Source organism: Artemia sp. Qi Xiang Cuo, chromosome 10, assembly GCF_049724085.1.
Source record: "Artemia sp. Qi Xiang Cuo chromosome 10, ASM4972408v1, whole genome shotgun sequence".
Classification (NCBI taxonomy): Eukaryota; Metazoa; Arthropoda; class Branchiopoda; order Anostraca; family Artemiidae; genus Artemia; species Artemia sp. Qi Xiang Cuo.
Genome location: NC_142803.1, coordinates 52,613,134 through 52,628,428, shown reverse-complemented (window position 1 = coordinate 52,628,428; position 15,295 = coordinate 52,613,134). Strand labels below are relative to the sequence as shown.

The 15,295-nt window shown below is 34.3% G+C and overlaps 1 protein-coding gene across 1 annotated transcript; it reads right to left on the bottom strand.

The window, feature by feature from the left end:
- Positions 1-1,775: 1,775 nt before the first annotated feature.
- On the bottom strand, positions 1,776-7,940 carry LOC148947879 (uncharacterized). Its single transcript, XM_089095125.1, has 4 exons — positions 7,805-7,940; positions 4,793-4,939; positions 3,297-3,761; positions 1,776-2,948 (listed from the first exon to the last, which is right to left on the bottom strand). Exons 1-4 carry the CDS (start codon positions 7,848-7,850, stop codon positions 2,719-2,721), a joined length of 888 nt encoding a protein of 295 aa, XP_088951251.1. The 5' UTR covers positions 7,851-7,940; the 3' UTR covers positions 1,776-2,718.
- Positions 7,941-15,295: the final 7,355 nt, after the last annotated feature.

The following is a 15,295-nucleotide window of genomic DNA, read 5'->3' as shown; positions in this document are numbered from 1 at the left end:
AAGCAAATCACGCCACAGTACCACACTATAACTACTCTCTAGCATCCCTCTCTCATCGCCCCATCTCCCCCAAAACAATTTCCAGACATTTTTCCATAAAAGTTTTGCTTCAAGTCATTCATTCTGGATTTCGCGAGCAATTCACGCCACAGTACAGCACTAATTACTCTCTAGCACCCCTCTGGCATCTCCCCATCACCCCCAAAACACTTCAGACATTTTTTGCTAAAAATTTTATTTCAACTCATTCATTCGGGTCTCCGCAAACAATTCACGCCACAGTACCACACTATAACTAGTCTCAGACACCCTTCTCTCATCGCCCCATCTCCCCCAAAACAAAATCTCAGACATTTCCTTTTAAAAAAAATTTTTCAATTCATTCATTTAGGTCGGACCATGATCCAACCTAAGGACTGATATTTGGTTTCACTAGATCGTGTCTTCAGTTCTAGGATCTTTTGCCAATAGCTGTTAATTCGATTACTTTCCATGGGTGGCGGCACGGGATCTGACTGTAATAACAATCATTCTCCCTGGACTTTTTCGAGGTCTGTCTCGAATGGAAGTTCTCTTGCGATGTGGAGGATATCCCTACAACTAACTCTTTGGCAATCTGGACTGGGAGGGCTTAGGCAGGCAAGGCTTCGGAAAAACTCGTTGTTCACAGGGCAATTTATCCGCAGGTACTGTACAGCAGCTTTGATATGCTTCCTGATTCTCAGGAAAAAAACTTGTCCTGTCTTTCAGAATAACTTTCGAAGAATCCAGGGCAGCCAGTACCCATTCATTACGCAAGGGTTGCTGTAGGTAAACATCTGCAGTACTATCTAAGCCTTCAAAACTACCGAGGATCCAGAGATTGACATCATCAGCCGGCACAATCTGCCCCAAAAGAACTGTGCATAACCATCTCAGCTCAAAGTGTACCACATGTATTAATGGCTCCTGTCATTGAAATACACCAGTAAAAGCGGTGAAAATTGCTGCAGAGCTTATAATGAACTCAATTTTGGCTTTCATTGTTTGCTTTTTTAGCCAACTTACAATTTTCAAATATTTTGCATTTTACATCAGGTACTTCAGACTATTTTTCTTTGGCACGAATTCTAGGAAATATTCTGTCAATGCAGGCCACTGTTCGATCAAGCGGCTAGCTGCTTCTCGTGTGGTGAACCATCTCGTGGGGACGTGCTTCACAAACTTATGCTGAGGAACTTTAGCTTTCCATTAGCACTCGCTGAAATCATCAGAGCGAGCTGGTCATCTGCTGAAAAAGTGGTAAACAGCAATGATCATTTCAGAGCACTTCTCCCCGAGTTCTTGTAGCCCTTTCAGGAATGCATTATGCACTGCATGAATATTGCAGGTTCCGATATTCAATAGGCCTTTTGAATACCTTTTTCTCTTTTTGAATACCTTTCTCTCTCTCTCTCTCTCTCTCTCTCTCTCTCTCTCTCTCTCTCTCTCTCTCTCTCTCTATATATATATATATATATATATATATATATATATATATATATATATATATATATATATATATATATATATATATATATATATATATATATATATATATATATATATATATATATATATATATATATATATATATATATATATATATATATATATATATATAAAATACTGCTTAAATATGGATGCAGCTTTATTCTATAAGTTTGACATTTAAAATTTCATCAGACCATATGCCCAAATCAGAAGAAGTTCAGACCTAGGTCCGCAATAGCTCCAAAATTCAATAAGAAGTAAGATATTTAAGCTTCTGTTTATTCAATATATCACAGGATTTGAAAAAAATCTTTCAAAAACAAAACATGGAAGATATGTCTTAAAAAGCCAGACACTTTGAGCCCAAAACTACAAATTCTAGGCATCTACCACTGCCCAGATGATAGGAGCGAAGTGTGCTTTACGTATTATTTTTTTTTTTTCTTTTCACCATGTCACTTCGTATGACAGGAGTTATAACAGAAGCTTTGGAGGGTTCATTCGATTTAAAACTCTAGAGCCTCTTTAAGAGTAAGTGATTGGAAGACGAAAAGCCCTCCTCCCGTGCCCCTTTTTCGGCACTCTCCCAAAGACAACCTATCTAAATTTTGAGAATGATATTTTGTTCAGTATAGTTGAAAGACCCGGTTACTATGCCTCTCAGGATCGCATGATTTACAACCCTTGCTCCAGGGGCTCTGAGGGGCCTTGTTATTCTGGGGGGCCTGTGATGAGGCAAGGAAAGGGTATTTAAAAGGGCAAGGGGAGGTAGATGGCCGTCTTCTATCCACTTTTGACTTTTACAAAGGATACAAGAACTTTCAATGCTCCATCGAATGAGCTCATTCCAAAGTTTCTATGACAACTCCCATACGAAGTGGCATTGTGAAAAAATAAAACATAGAGCTCATTTTGCTCTCTACTTAGGCAGCGCTTGTGCTCTCAATGGTATTAAAATTCCGGCTTTATCCAAAAAGTTAGTTCATTGATGTCGAAACGAACGATACTTTTGGATGAATTTTTCTTACTAGTGTCACACTCAAAGAATCCTTAGCCTGTAAGAGTTCTTAGGCGTTGAGACAATGTGGAGCTTTTTCGGAATCTTTTCTTGCATATATCCCATGAATGCAGGTCTCCCCAGTATGGATTCGGTAGTGTTCAGATAAATCAAAATGAGCAAGGAATCGTTTCTTACAAATGCCACATTCAAAAGGTTTTCCCCCGGCATGAATTTCTTTTGTGTATAGACAACTGACTATTTGAGCGGAAACTAATCTTGCATATATCGCACATGAAAGGTTTCTCCCCAGTGTGAATTCTTTGGTGGGCAGTGAGATAATCTTTTCTGCTGAATCGGTGCTTACAAATGTCACATTCAAAAGGCTTTTCTGCAGCATGATTTCTTTGGTGTACAGATAATGCGCTACTTGTGCGGACTCTTTTATTACATACATCACACATGTAAGGTTTTTCCCCTCTATGAATTCTTTGATGAACATCCAAACTAGCCTTTGAGGAAAAATTTTTATTACAAATATCACACATGTAAGGTTTTTCTCCTCTATGAATTCTTTGATGAATATCCAAATTAGCCTTTGAGGAAAAAGTTTTATTACAAGTATCACACTCATAAGATATTTCTTTGGTATGATCCATGACTTTCAAGCATGACTTTCTTTTGTGTTTGGACAACTGACTAGTTGTACGGAAATTCATCTTGCATAAATCGCACATGTAAGGTTTCTCCCCAGTATGAATTCTTTGGTGCGGAACTAATGCGGAACTTGTGCGGAATCTTTTCTTGCACACATCACACATGTAAGGTTTTTCACCTCTGTGGATTCTTTGATGAACATCCAAACTTTGCTTTTGGGTAAAAGTTTTATCACAAGCATCACACTCATAAAATATTTTCTTGGTATTAACCAACTTTTTCCTAGTATGAATCCTCATATGTATTGACAAAAAACCATTTTGGTAATATTTGCTACACACTGGGCACTTATATAACTGCTTTTTGCTAGGCAATATTTTGGTCGTAGCACTTGCAACGTCTCTTGGCTCTGGCTCAGGGTCCTCTCGGTTTGAAACATTGGACTCATCATAAACGGTGGTGTTAACTGCTGCCTCATCGTTGTAGTTTGACTCTGTACATTGTTTAAAGTGTATATTTGAAAAATTTTGCATGCATGGAATATCATTTGTTTGTTCGAATGGGCCAGTCAGGGGCGATGATGCATTAGTGATACCTAGAATAGATATTCAAAACATTGTACAGGTTGTAATACAGATAGTTGGTTTCGGCTATTTTGCATTTGAAATATACTTTTATTTTATATTTTTCCACTTTGAATTACAAAGTTTATTAAGGAATTGATTCAAATATGTCTTCTTCTCAGACAAACAGAAAGCACTCATGAACAGCATGAAGACTATATATTCCATTGTACCAGATATTTATTGGCTTTTGCAGCTTTTTATAAACATGCTCGTATTTTCAAAAAGCACATTTAGAACAACACACCATAAGTACAGTAGTACACTTCCATTTACTGTTCGATTTTTCTTCATTTTATATCATTTACGGAATATAAGTGACAAACTACTAGCGAAACACATGAAAGTCATTGATGAGTGTTGTATACCAAAGCTGCTCCACAATTTTGAGTCTAAAACATTCATTATGACTATTTGATAATAAAATGTAAACTTGTGAGCGATAATTTCAGCTACCATCACGTGAATATATTTCGTGGTTGAGAATGCATATTTACTTTTTATGTACTTTTTAGGATTTTTTTTTAACAAATCCTTTTGTCTCAATTAGTCTAAGTTAGTGATTGAAACTTGTAAGTTTTCTGTGCAAAAAAAGGATGATTCAACAAGTTCCTAATACTTTTATTTCAGGTGTATAATTGATCAAAATTATAAAACTATAAATCATTATGGATCTAAAAATTATACAAGCTTTCAGAAATTCTAAGGAAACATCAAAAAGAATGTCTCCCTTTAAAGCTTATAAAACAGAATTTTTGCTTCCAAAAACAATTTATCATCACTGTAAAACACGACTGTTACTTCTGAAAAACGATTCCAAGAAAAACAAAAACAAGTGAACTGAAGAAAACATAATACCATTAATACTTTGTCCCCATATTGCTCTTTACTTATGGAACACTATCATGCCACCTATGATAATAGGTGTATTTCCTTAACGTATAAAACATACTATTCAATTAGAATCAATAGAATTTACTTGTTTTAATACATGGAAATATACCTGGATCATTTAAAGCCATTTCGTATAAATCAAACTTAGGGCTTTCCGCAGGCTCTGAAAGCAAAAATTTGGTCTTGAGGGTATCATTATAATCAGGTTGGGAATTGAAATCAGTAATTCCAGAGATCTCATCCTCAGCTTCGACTTCTAAAAAAAAGAAAGATATATATACATATGGACATATATATAGCAATCTAACTAGCATTGATTAATATTAGCGTGACGGAAATAAGAAGTTTTTAATCTCTTCTTAAGACATTCATTAAACTGGTTCTTTTCAAATGAAAAATCTGTAGCCAATGGCAATTCCAAATATTAGTTACAAGTAAGACTTCTTCAGAATAGTAACTTCACTGGGACTCAGTTACAATCATGCCACTCAAAAAGTAATAATAAAAGCAATTATTGTCTTTCTGTGATATCATATTCATACTTATCCCAAATATCGAATAGACTGCCACCAACCCAATCTCTTAATCTTTAAAATAAAATCTGTTTTTCACCACAGTTTTATGATTATATAAAAAATCACAGCACTGGATACTACCGTATCTGCAGCAAGAAGAGTGTTGTAATCCCAAACAAATTTGCCTAAACGAAGAGAGGTTACATGACAATATATATATATATATATATATATATATATATATATATATATATATATATATATATATATATATATATATATATATATATATATATATATATATATATATATATATATATATATATATATATATATATATATATATATATATATATATATATATATATATATATATATATATATATATATATATATATATATATATATATATATATATATATATATATATATATATATATATATATATATATATATATATATATATATATATATATATATATATATATATATATATATATATATATATATATATCAATGAATTAATTTCTAATTAGAACAAATACACTACCAAACAATAGCATGATCTTTGAAAACAGAAGAATTCAGCAACAGCATTTTCAAGTATTAAATTTTTCAGTACTAAATAGTAGAAATCATCCCTTTGTGGAGGATATATCCTTTCCATTATTTGAAACCTGCACTAGAGCTTTATATTTCAGTTCAAATGAGCATTCTAATGAAAGCCTCCAAAAACTAACTCTATAAATTCAGCCCCAACCCAAAAAGCCTTTTCATGAGCTTCCTTGTCATTTTTCAATTTTTCTTCACGGGTTTGCAGGAAAATGTTTTCAAATAAAGTAAAAAGCAACGTGGAGGCTTAAAACCAACTTTAAAAAAGTTGTTTGACAATTCAAATTTGAGAATAGCAGAATACTCAATGAAAAATTAAACGGAAACCCAAAAAGAAGAAGAATTAAAGTAACAATCAAGCCAAATTTTAAATTGAAAAGAAATTAATTGTAACTATTTTTAGTGTTTTTTTTTTTTTTTACCAAATCAAGATTTAGCTTGCTTTTATACTAAATCACTGAGAATATTGGATCTAGCACATCTTTCAACAGCATGGCTATAATACCACAGCTTTAGCTTAGCTCATTTGTCATCTGATTCACTAAACAGTTCTGCTCTGGTTTCCCATTTTGGATTTACCAAGAACTCAAGACTTTAGGGTGTTTTGTATAAATCCCATGGGCCACTATCTGACTTGAGTTGCTTGCAAGAACGTAATCAGGATTTGTTTCCGGGGGGGGGGGGGGTTACAAAAAGAAAAACTTTAAAAATCACAACAAACATTTGTTTTTTATTCATTTTTGTTACATTTTTATGAGTCGGACAAAAATTTCGGGGAGGGGGGATCTAAATACCCAACCAACTCACTCCGCCCCTGAACAAGGCCTTGGTTGCTTCGTACCCTGTTATAATTAATCAACCTTTCACTCTCCACTTGAAAAAATTTCAAATGGGTCTCCTTCAGACTGAGCAGGATAATATGCTCAGGGACTATTTTATTTTACCCGATTTGGGGTTCATTTTGGGAGTATTGTCAACAACATGATGATTTTAGTAGTCTCTTACTTAGGCATAACTGGTTTTAAATGGAAAAAACCTATGAGACTGAAGTATAGAAAGTTCAAAGCGTTGATACTTCCCCTTTGACACCCCTTGTCCTCCAATCTTTTTTAACCAATATTTGAGCACAAAATCAAGCACAACTTACTATACTGGAAACAAAATGGAACAGATTTCCTATTTCCACAGTTAGTCCACAAAAATGGACAAATAACCTTTCCTATGCCACCTCCCCCATTACAGATATTGTTGTGGTGTTTTGGACTTTTATGAAGTGGGAGCTTTGCAATTATTTGTTTTTTATTTTTATTTCTATCTTAACTTTAGAATTTAATTTAACTTGTGCCCCAATGTGCCCAAAAAGGAGAGACAACCCCTCGTATGCCACCTCTCCTATTACAGATATCGTTCTGGTGTTTGGGACTTTTAGGAAGTGAGAGCTTTGCAATTATTTGTGTTGTAGCCTATATTTATTTCTATTTTAACTTTAGAATTTAATTTAACTTGTGGCTCAATGTGCCCAAAAAGGACAGATAACCTTTCCAATGCCACCTCACCGATTACAGATATCATTATGGTGTTTGAGACTTTTAGAAAGTGGGTGCTTTGCAATCATTTGTAGTATATTTATTCCTATTTTAACTGTATAATTCAATTTAACTTAATTTTGTCATAAATTTGATCTCATTTATTTAGTTTCTGCTAGTTTTAGGTTTAATTTACCATGCATAGTAATTATTGTCTCCAGCAAGTTTGACTTATAATCAGACTTAATTTGGGCTTGTTTAGGATTGAATATTGATCCTTTTTTAAACATTTTTTCTTTGGAATCCAAGGAATTCCTTGACATTTAAATTTTATGAACTTAAAATTCACTTTTTTAAACTGAAAAATTTAAATGTTCACTTATTGGAATTCACAACACATTCCACCAGCAAAAAGTAAGTGACTAGATATCTGGTGAATATTTTTTTAAACAAAACTGGCAAACTTACCAAGCTTAATAGCAACAAACTCAAGAGGATTTATCTCTTCGGTCATTTCAACAGTTCCCAGAAGTCTTCACGTGTTTTTTCTTGTCAAAATCATGCAATTGGTGACTTGCAAACTCCAAACATTGAACCAAAAACCTATAAAAAGAAATAAATAAAAAAAGAAAACTAGAAAAAATGTTAAAAAGTACTGGTAAGGTAGGTACATTTTGACCAACTGCGCTATGGTTGCTATTATTTTGTTCATAGATTGCTCATTGAGTCTACAAAATTGGAACTTATGATGAAAATACAAACATTAGGGATCAACCTATAAAATCGAGTACTGTCTAATATATCTGTAAAATTACATAAAATTCAGTACAATTTTTCTATTCTTACACCATGGCGGCAAATAAAGTAAAAGTCTCAAATGCCGAAAACACTCTGAGCAGAGCTAGGATATCTTTTTTGAGGAAAATTTTAAGAAAAAAAACAGATAAAGATAAGATGGAGTGGTTGCAATTGCTTGAGTACAGTTTTGCAAGTGCTTTATTGTTATATCCACTCCTGTTAGCAACAATTTTTGGATACCCAATCAGGAGTTCAAATTTAGCACCAGAAACTGCAAACAAACAAAACAACTATAAATGACTTGTAATCAAGAATCCCAACCATTTAAGGTATTTAGTGAAAGGTATAGAAAAATTTTGATGACTAAGTGGTGATCTAGAAGAAGACATAACATAAAAAGAGAGGAACTCCAATCATGGAAAAAGAAGAGGCAACAAAATAAACAGAATCAGAGAGCCCCTTCCATGTACATCTATTTTGAAGTATGTCATCTGCATAAGCAAGGTATAAGACATTAGAATTTTCTAAAAAGCATGTAGTTGGAAGACTATTTAATACAATAGAAAAACACAGTTTAAAAACAGGGAAGATAAATAACCATCTCGTCTAATGCCTTACCTTATGCAAACTAGAGAACTTAAATAAAGATCATCACTGGTTTTGAGACAGAGAAAAACAAATCTCATTCCAATACTTTAATGCATAAATAATAGAAAAATTTACACTATTTGAAACCAGAGAATAAAGAGCTTGAGAATGCGAAACAGAGACAACAGCTTCTGATAAATCAAGAGCCCTTATATACAGACCACCACATCTTTTTGAAGCTGGGACTAGAAAGGAAGACAGAACCTTGTGCGCATGCTGACAACCAAAGCCTGTCTGAAACCCAAACTGGCATGTCCCAAAATTAACATTGGAACTTACAAAAGGCAGCAAAAAAATATTCTAAAACTTTGCAAAGACTACAAGAAACAAATATAGGGCAACATGGAGAGAAAGAAAACAGTTCTTGCCCTGCTTTAAAATACAACTGACCATGCCACATAGGAAGCTATCTGGGGCTACTGGGCAACAAAGTGACATTTGAAAAAGCAACAGCAAATAGAACAACAATGGACTAAAATCAACACATAAATTATTCTTACTAATCCCATCTAAATCAATGGACTCAATTGAAAAATGGCATTAGACACTGCATTAGCAGAAATAGGTATAACATAGTGCTGAGAAAAACTGTGGGGGATAACTTTCAATAAAAACCTTCCAAAATGATAATGAACATTTTTATTCAGAAGTATAAAATAGAAGGAAAGTGAGAAACCCACAAAGACTCTCTAGCCAAACCAACTGCACTACTACTAGACGTCTTATCTAGATTGAAGAATTTATAAAATTTTGCCAATCATGTTTACTGCAAGGAAAATCCAAACCCTTATAGCACATCATATGTAAATGTTTCTTACATGCATGCTTAGCGTTATTTGAAATATCAAACGTTATGCCTGATTTTAGACAATCAAAAGGCAAGCTACTTTTTGCTATCTTGGAATAGGTTAGGTAAGGAAAACAAATTTTCAGAGATGGACCTACAAACGAAATTATGTCCCAGAAAGGTATTTGGAGTACCCTCCTCCCCTTCTTCTCTCACTAGCAGGCAATGACCTTTCATCCCCTTTAAAATCTGTGTGTTATAAAAGTGAAACCTTGCAAAATAGATCTTTGGCTTAATCTATTTTTCAGCTACACACTTTGCTGAATCATAATTTATGAGGTTTCAAATATCTGCACAACCATTTCCTAAATTTAGAAGAAAAAACAACAATTAATATGGCTTAAAGTTCAGCTTAAATATCAGGGATCACATTTTTAAACCTAATACCAGAGAAAAAGAAACTGAAAACTAAAAATTAAGGTATAATGTTGTTTTGTCGAAATTCCAATAGGGCAAATTTCTCATACTTAGAAATCAGCAGAGGGTTAACATAGCAGCTTGGCAATACTTTCCTGGATTATTTTTTGGCCCTGGATCAAGTACTGGAAGTTACATTTTTCCTAACCTAACCCTTTCCAAGATAGCAAAAAGTAGCTTGTATTACCTGTTCCAAAGCAGGGTGATGGGATGGTTGTGGGACCTGGGAGGTTTTATTTTTTTTTTGAACTCTTAGAAAGTAACTAATGAAAATCAGCATCTGTCATAGACCTAGTGTCATCTAATGAAGGTGACTCATCTTTGAAGATTTGACAGCAAAGGTCAGGAGTTGTTGGGACAAAATCAGGGAAGCTTGTAGGGGTTTTTATGCCATTATTGCCTATTTGAAATAGATTTGGTCAAAAAACAAGAAAACCAGAACAACCTAACTTTGTGCAAGCACAGGTCTGTGCACCTGGACAACAATTCAGTAGAACCAACTGCAATTAGTAAGGTCCAAACACTACTGAGCTAAGGTCTGTATTGAACATAAAGTCAAAGAGAATGGGTAACTGATTTTTGCTTGATTTAATGCCAAACAAATCCGTCTCCACCCTCTATAAAAAAAATTTCCTCCACACCAATGAAAAATTTCTCCATGTACAACTCCTAAACGTGAATTCCGCTTTCCCCAAAAATTCCCCCAGATAATTCTTTCCTTGGTGAAAATTTCTGCAAACAATTTTGCCGGGAAAATTCTCCATCTTTCAATTTGAAAGAGATTGTTTTATTTTTTTTTGTTTCCCAAGTCACACCGAAAATGATGAACCCCTTCAAAAAAACTTATTTAGATCCCTTCCCCTCAAAGAAAATTCATTAAACTGTATATTTAATTTTAATCTGTAGAAACACCTTAATACTCAGATAAGGACCAAAACGACTTCTTATCTTTCTGTTCCATTAAACTTGTCAGTTTAACACCAAAACCTGTCATTGGTGTCAAATTACAATTAAAAAACCTATTATCCAATTGTTATTTTAATTTTCAGTGTAAGCGCATTATGTAGGCTAATTGGCTTACAGTGTACCTACATGCGTCCCTGTGCATATACAAAACTTTAGTTTAATTTATTTTAGTTTTACTAGCATTCAAGGCTCTATCCAGGATTGTGATGGGGGGGGGTGCAAAAAGAAACCTAAAAAACATCAAAACTATGCTTATGCGTTTTTAATATGTCTTTCCATGTTAGAGATTTTTTTTTTTTTTTGGGGGGGGGGGTCCAATCTCCTAATCCTGCTTTCTGGATATAGTCTAGCTATCATTAATACAATTTTCTTCAAGTAAATCTCTTGTGATGTGTTCTTTGGGGAATTTTTGGGGTTTCGTGGATTATGTGGACCAGAGATTTTCTTCCAAAATTTATGCAGAGTTTCTCCCTTCTTTTTTCAGAATTTATATTTTAAACTTTGTCAGCAGCTCTTCATATGACATTTCTGCCTGCTTTGGTACTATCATTAGAGCTCTTTTCTGAACTCTACTGAGCCTGGCACTTTGCTCAGCCGCCAGTTGAAAATGCCATACAGGAGCTGCATATTCCAGAATTGGGTGAATAAAAGAAGTAAATATTTGGAGATGATCTGGAGGGGCGCCATGTCTCGATATAATCTTCAGCATCTGCAGTCCAGCATTACTCCTTTTTACTAGAATAGATGTGTTTGCTTCCCATTTTAAATCACTGGTAATAATAACTTCCAAGAGTTTTATCTTCCTGACTTTAAGGGAATCAGAGATAGTTGGTAGAAAATTTGGTTCAGAAGAATTTAAAAATAAAATAGTTAAAATAGAAGATTTACTGTCATATTTGAACTGGAAGCTTTAGTCTTCACATTATCAATTAAAATTTGAGCTTTGCTACATTCATTTGCTTCACAAATTTCTCCAAGGGTAAGGTTGTCAACATATTTACAGCAGTCTTCACAATCATTAGCAATATCATTGATCATAACTAGAAAAAAATAGGACTCAGAATAGTACCTTGCGGTAAACCACAAGAAACTGGCTCAGGTTCAGAGGAAGACTTCTTATATTTTAAAATTTAGAACCTGTTAATTAAAAACTCTGAATGATTTTCAAAACAACAGGATTCACTCTAAAATCAATTAAAAGCTTAGAAATTAAAATGTTATGATCAATCAAATCGAAACCGTTTTTAAAATCAATTGTTATTAGTCATTTACCAGGCTCATCAACATGCTTAAAAATAAAATGTAAAAGACTGACTAGATAAAGGGAGGTTGATGTATTCTTTCTGTTACCATACTGATGAGGATCGAGGAGGGGTTCAACTTCAGCTTTAAGCCTATTTGCTACAAACCTTTGTACATTTTGCTGAATAAAGAGGTCAAAGTGATTGGCCTTACACCATCAAATTAAGTTCAGTATCTTTTTTAGGGATTGGAGTAACATACCCCATTTTCCATATCTGTGGGTAAACTGAAGAAGTTGACATGCAATTAGAAACTTGTGCTAGTGGCTTAGTAAATTTGTCAGAGAACTTTCTGGTAGGTTCAAACAGAATATATATGGGAGTTATACTAGTTTGTTTAAGTTTCTTTATTTTACTAGAAACTTGATCCTCAGAAATAGTAGGTAAAGGTACGCCATCAAGCGGAATTTTCTGATACTCTTGGTTTGTTTTATTCATATCAAGAAGCAGCAAAGATTGGATAATTCTGGCCAAATGACCATTTAGCTGGTTAGCAACTGTTTTATCAAATAGAATCTGAACAAAAATCAACACCACTAGGGGATTTTCCACAAATTTGTCTTATTTCCTTATACCACATGCTAGGCTTTGATTCAAAAAGGTTATCAATTTTTTGTGGTAATACTCAGCAGCAGCTTTTCTTGTCATCTTATGTACTTTGTTGCAAAGCATATTAACATTTCCTATTTTCCCGTCTTTTCTTAGTTGAATTTTTCATACTGAATCAAATCTTTAATTTCTTGGGATTTATAAGGATAATCTGTATTGCACCACTTGAATGTTTTCTCAGGAAAACATTCTTCATATTTGTTTTTTAATTTGTATTGCAAAAATTTTGCACTTTCATCAGGGGATTCTAAAATGAAAAAGGTGAATTTTGCTAATTTTTTTTTTGGGGGGGGGGGGGGGGGGGGTACAAAAGGATTTTTAATAAAATAACACAGGAAACATTTTCCACAGGAAACATTCTCCATATCGGAACTTTCTGTGGGAAAAAAAATTTCTATCGGAGGGGAAGGGGGACATCTATGTAAATTTTTTTGGATGGGTTCATGATTTCCAGCATGACTTGAGAAAGAATAAAAAAATCAAATAAAAACAAGGTCTTTTTCAAATTGAAATATGGAGAATTTTCCAGGCAGAATTGTTTACAGAAATTTTCATACCAAGGAAAGAATTATCTGAGAAATTTTTGGGGAGAGTAGAATTTAAGTTTAGGAGTTGTATATTGGGAAATTTTTCATTGGTGTTGAGGAAAATATTTTATACAGGGTGGAGGCGGATTTTTTTGGCATTAGATCCAGCAGAAATCCGTTACCCATACTCTTTGACTTTATGTTCAGTACAGACTTCAGCTCAGTAGAGTTTGGACCTTACTAATTACAGTTGGTTGTACTGAATTGGTGTCCAAGTGCACAGACCTATGCTTGCACAAAGCTAGGTTGTTCTGGTTTTCTTGTTTTTTGACCAAACCTATTTTAACCTGGTGTCCTGAAGATCTCGCAAGTATCCTTAAAAATACCATCTTTAAGTGACAATGAAACCACTTCTGGTTTCCCTATTCTGTAAAGGCTAGATGATGTATTTCAGCTGGACATTGCATGGCAAATGAGTAGATCATATGCAACTTTGTGAAGTAGAGGCTTGTAAAAATTGTGAAAGAGCGGTAAGTATTGAAAAGCATAGGTTACTGAGGGAAGCATTGGTAGGGTCTCTGTTAGACAGAGGATGTTTGTAGATTGGGCAGATTTAGGCAATTTTGGATTTGTGTAGACTATCAGGTCAATGGAATAGAGGGCATGGCAGGGGTAAGCAAGTGGAAGAGGTATGCAAACAGATATATTCTATTTTAGTCAATCAGGAATTTCACAAGTTGGGGTGTCAGATGGGAATGTCTGACTCTCTTTGTTTGTATTCTAGGGTAAAACAGGCATGAAGAGAGGAGATATGTTTGCAAAGCTTGACTACCTAGGGTAGGATATGGAGTGGGTAATTTCTGGCAAGGGTAATTTAATCCTGCTTAGGGGATGAAAAATTTATTTGAAAAGGGTTTGAATGAAGGCCAGTCCTTAGAGTAGCCCAATGTGTAGAGAGTGAGAGCAAAATTTGTTGCATTTGTGGTAACGACGCCCCCCCCCCCCTACAACATTTGTATTAATAGGATTTAATGACCCAGGCTGCTTACAAAATAAAGCAACACATAAGCAAGCATAAAGTTAGCATAAGTAAAAGTATGCACAAGCATTATATAAGCATAAGCATGGTACATAAACACAAGCATAGCAAGATGCTGCATCTTCTTTTCTTTTTTATCCTTTGAAAAGGACCCACACTTCTTAGAGGCAAACACTAAGCAATCACTAGAGCCAAGCTCAGTTGGCTTACACACTATTATTGGTTACCTTCAAAAATGTATACATAAGAAGGCACAAGGGTTGCTTCTTTTATGTACTACTAATCACTTCCTTTATGCACTACTACTCAAATAACTACTACTTCCATATATCTTCAATGTCAGAGGTATTCAATATCTAGCAAAATGAGTTTTCAATTTTGTAATTACTGCATTTGAAGTTAAGATACTCAACTTGTCAACTTAAAAAGAACCGGCTATGATAATCTGAAGTCATTGTCAAATCCACTCCATTCCACTTGAAAATGTCAGGTGCAACCTTCTGCCAAGGAAGAGGCGGGATAATATGGTTGATTAAAGGTTTATTCTTATTTGAAGGCGTATTCTTAGGACGTTTGCATTTCCTAACATACTCCTCAATGTCGATGTTAAGACCTAGCAAGCATACTAACCGGCGGGCCCGTTGCTTAATTTTTTCCACACCAAGATGGGCTGCATGCAATTGTTTTAAGATTTGAAGAGGTTGTAATGTTGGGAGATAATACAATTCTGTCCCCTTTAGAGATGATGCCATTGCCAGCCGAAAGTTCCAAGATGAATGCTCCAGCCATAATTGACTAAGCTTGACT

Excerpts from the sequence above, each read along its gene's own strand:
- LOC148947879 (XM_089095125.1), bottom strand. The coding sequence starts at position 7,850 with ATGACCGAAGAGATAAATCCTCTTGAGTTTGTTGCTATTAAGCTTG. Across the intron at positions 4,940-7,804 it reads GTTTGTTGCTATTAAGCTTG|AAGTCGAAGCTGAGGATGAG; the intron begins GTAAGTTTGCCA and ends TCTTTTTTTTAG. Across the intron at positions 3,762-4,792 it reads AATGGCTTTAAATGATCCAG|GTATCACTAATGCATCATCG; the intron begins GTATATTTCCAT and ends TATCTATTCTAG.